This window comes from Numida meleagris, unplaced genomic scaffold (assembly GCF_002078875.1).
Source record: "Numida meleagris isolate 19003 breed g44 Domestic line unplaced genomic scaffold, NumMel1.0 unplaced_Scaffold250, whole genome shotgun sequence".
Classification (NCBI taxonomy): domain Eukaryota; kingdom Metazoa; phylum Chordata; class Aves; order Galliformes; family Numididae; genus Numida; species Numida meleagris.
Window position 1 is genome coordinate 314,440 of NW_018364306.1, and position 2,591 is coordinate 317,030.

General features: G+C 67.0%; 1 protein-coding gene across 1 annotated transcript in view; it reads left to right on the plus strand.

Moving 5' to 3' along the window:
- DCTN1 (dynactin subunit 1) overlaps positions 1 to 2,591 on the plus strand; it is a gene marked incomplete in the record, with an annotated part of 40,821 nt that overhangs the window by 31,709 nt on the left and 6,521 nt on the right. The window contains 4 exon segments of the mRNA XM_021382596.1: positions 109 to 300; positions 840 to 956; positions 1,852 to 2,004; positions 2,425 to 2,585. Coding sequence (XP_021238271.1) covers positions 109 to 300; positions 840 to 956; positions 1,852 to 2,004; positions 2,425 to 2,585 — 623 coding nt within the window.

Sequence of the window (2,591 nt, forward strand, 5' to 3'; positions counted from 1 at the left end):
GTGGGCAGGCTGGGAGCTGCCGCGTGCTGCCCAGCAGCGGTGCCGTGGCGCACCAGTGCCCCTGGGGCCGCGGCGTCACCGCGTGCCGCGCTGCCCGCTCCTTGCCAGGAAGCCATGAACGAGATGAACGACGAGCTGCAGGAGAACGCCCGCGAGACCGAGCTGGAGCTGCGGGAGCAGCTGGACATGGCCACGGCGCGCGTGCGCGAGGCGGAGAAACGCGTGGAGGCCGCCCAGGAGACCGTGGCCGATTACCAGCAAACCATCAAGAAGTACCGGGAGCTGACGGCGCACCTGCAGGTAACTGCTCCCAGCCTGCACCATGGGAGCACACCGCAGCCCTGGGACCGAGCGCGTCCACGTGTCCCCAGAGGGCTGGCCCTGCAGTGGGGTGGCACGCCGCTCCTGCTGCCCTATGGAGGCCCTGTGCTGGGCTGCACGTGCTTCCGTGGCCTCGGGCAGTGCTGCCTGTCCCTCTGCTGCCGGGAGCTGCCCGCAGAGCATCCGCCGGAGCCCACGCCGAGCACGTGGGCGTTTTGGCCTTCGCTCTGCTGAGCTGCGCTGCTGCAGGCTTGGGAACCTGGAACAGCTGGAGCGCTGCGGGGCGTCCCGGCGCAGCTCGCGGTTCTCCGTGGCTTTGCCGGTGGTTCAGAGACGGGCGATGAGTGCGTGGGGATTGGGGTTAGGCCTCGGCTGCGTCCCTCTTCCTGGCGTTCAGCCGCCGCTGTGCGCGTTGCGCGAGGAGCCCTGGAGCTGCCGTGGGTGTGCGGGGGCCGTGGGGCTGCGGATCTCCCCGTGCCGGTTTCCCTCTGTCTGACCGCACTTCTCTGCGTGCTCAGGACGTGAACCGGGAGCTCATGAGTCAGCAGGAAGCGTCTGCAGAGAAGCAGCAGCAGCCTCCCCCCGAGATGTTTGACTTCAAGATCAAGTTTGCAGAGACAAAGGCCCACGCGAAGGTAGGGCAGAGCGGGAGCGCTCACATGCGAGCTGCCCACTGCGTGCCACAGCCAGAGCAGGGAGGGGTGGTGAGAGGCTGCCGGGTGCAGCAGAGTGCCCTTCTCCTGGCAGAAGAGTGAGAGCTCCCAGGTGTTTGCTGCTGTGCAGAAAGGGATGTTTTCTTTAGCACTATTCTATGTCACACTGGCTGGGAAGGAAGAACGTTTGTGAGCACGGCAGCGTGCTGCACGCTGACTCCTGTGGGGTTAGCTCGGAGCGGGCGCCGGGTGCAGAGCGGTGGGTTGGTTGTAACTGGGGGTTCGTGGGGCAGGCAGGGAGCGTGCTGGTGGCTGCGTCCCATAGGAAGGAGGCTCTGGCTCTTTGTGCTATCAGAGAATCACAAAGGTTGGAGAGGAGCCCACCCCACCGTGCCCACTGAGCGTGTCCCCCAGTGCCACATCTCTGCGGTTCTGGAACACCCCCGGGACGATGACCCCCCCCCGCCCCCCCCAAATCCCAGGGCAGCTGTGCCAGTGCCCGACCACTCTTTGGAGAAGGAACTTTTCCTGACATCCAACCCAACCCTCTCCTGGCACAACACGAGCATCCCCTCTTGTCCTATCTCTGCTACCTGGGAGCAAAGGCCGACCCCCCTCACTGTCAGCTCCTTTTGCCTCCTGCTCCTGCTCGCGCGCTGCTGCTGACACCAGGGGCCGTGCGCCTTCTTGGCCCCCAGGCACGCTGCCTGCTCGTGGGCAGCTACCAGCCAGCACCCCACGGCCTTTTCCTCCACGCAGCTCTCGGCCGCTGCCCCAGCTCGTGGTAACGTGCGGGGCTGCTGCGAGCCAAGGGCAGGGCCCGGCGCTCGGTCGCGTTCAGACGGCGCTGAGCGGGCGCGGGGCCGTGTCGCTGCAGGCGATCGAGATGGAGCTGCGGCAGATGGAGGTGCAGCAAGCCAACCGGCACGTCTCCCTGCTCACCTCCTTCATGCCGGACAGCTTCCTGCGCCACGGCGGGGACCACGACTGCATCCTGGTGCTGCTGCTCATCCCGCGGCTCATCTGCAAGGTGGGTGCCGTGGGGCCGGGCTGGAGCCGCCCTCCCGCCGCTGCTCCGTGGGGCTCAACGCCGTTTCTTTCTGTCCGGGGGGAACTGGGGGATTTCGAATGTTTTACTTGCTTGAGAACTTTCTGCATTGCCTGGGACGAAGGGGAGGAGGAGGAGGAGGGAGAGGGAGCGGAGGTCCCCGCCCCGGGTGTCAGTGGCACGCTGAGCTGCGGTGCCGGCGGCTCAGCCTGTCCGTGTGGGCAGCGCCAGCACGGGTGGGCTGGGGGCTCGCAGCCGTCCCCCTTCTCCCCCTCTGCGCTCAGAAATCCTCCCCAGGGACGGTGCTTTTTGGGGGCAGAGGCGCGGGGGATCCGTCCCATAACCCAGCGGGTCAGCTCGGGGCAGGCGCGGGACGACTGGGAAGCTTTCCCCTTCCCGCAGGCGGAGCTGATCAGCAAACAGGCACAGGAGAAGTTCGAGCTGAACGAGAACTGCGCGGCGCGCACGGGGCTGCGGGGCGCAGCGGGAGAGCAGCTGAGCTTCGCCGCGGGGCTGGTGTACTCGCTGAGCCTGCTGCAGGCCACGCTGCACAAATACGAGCAGTGAGT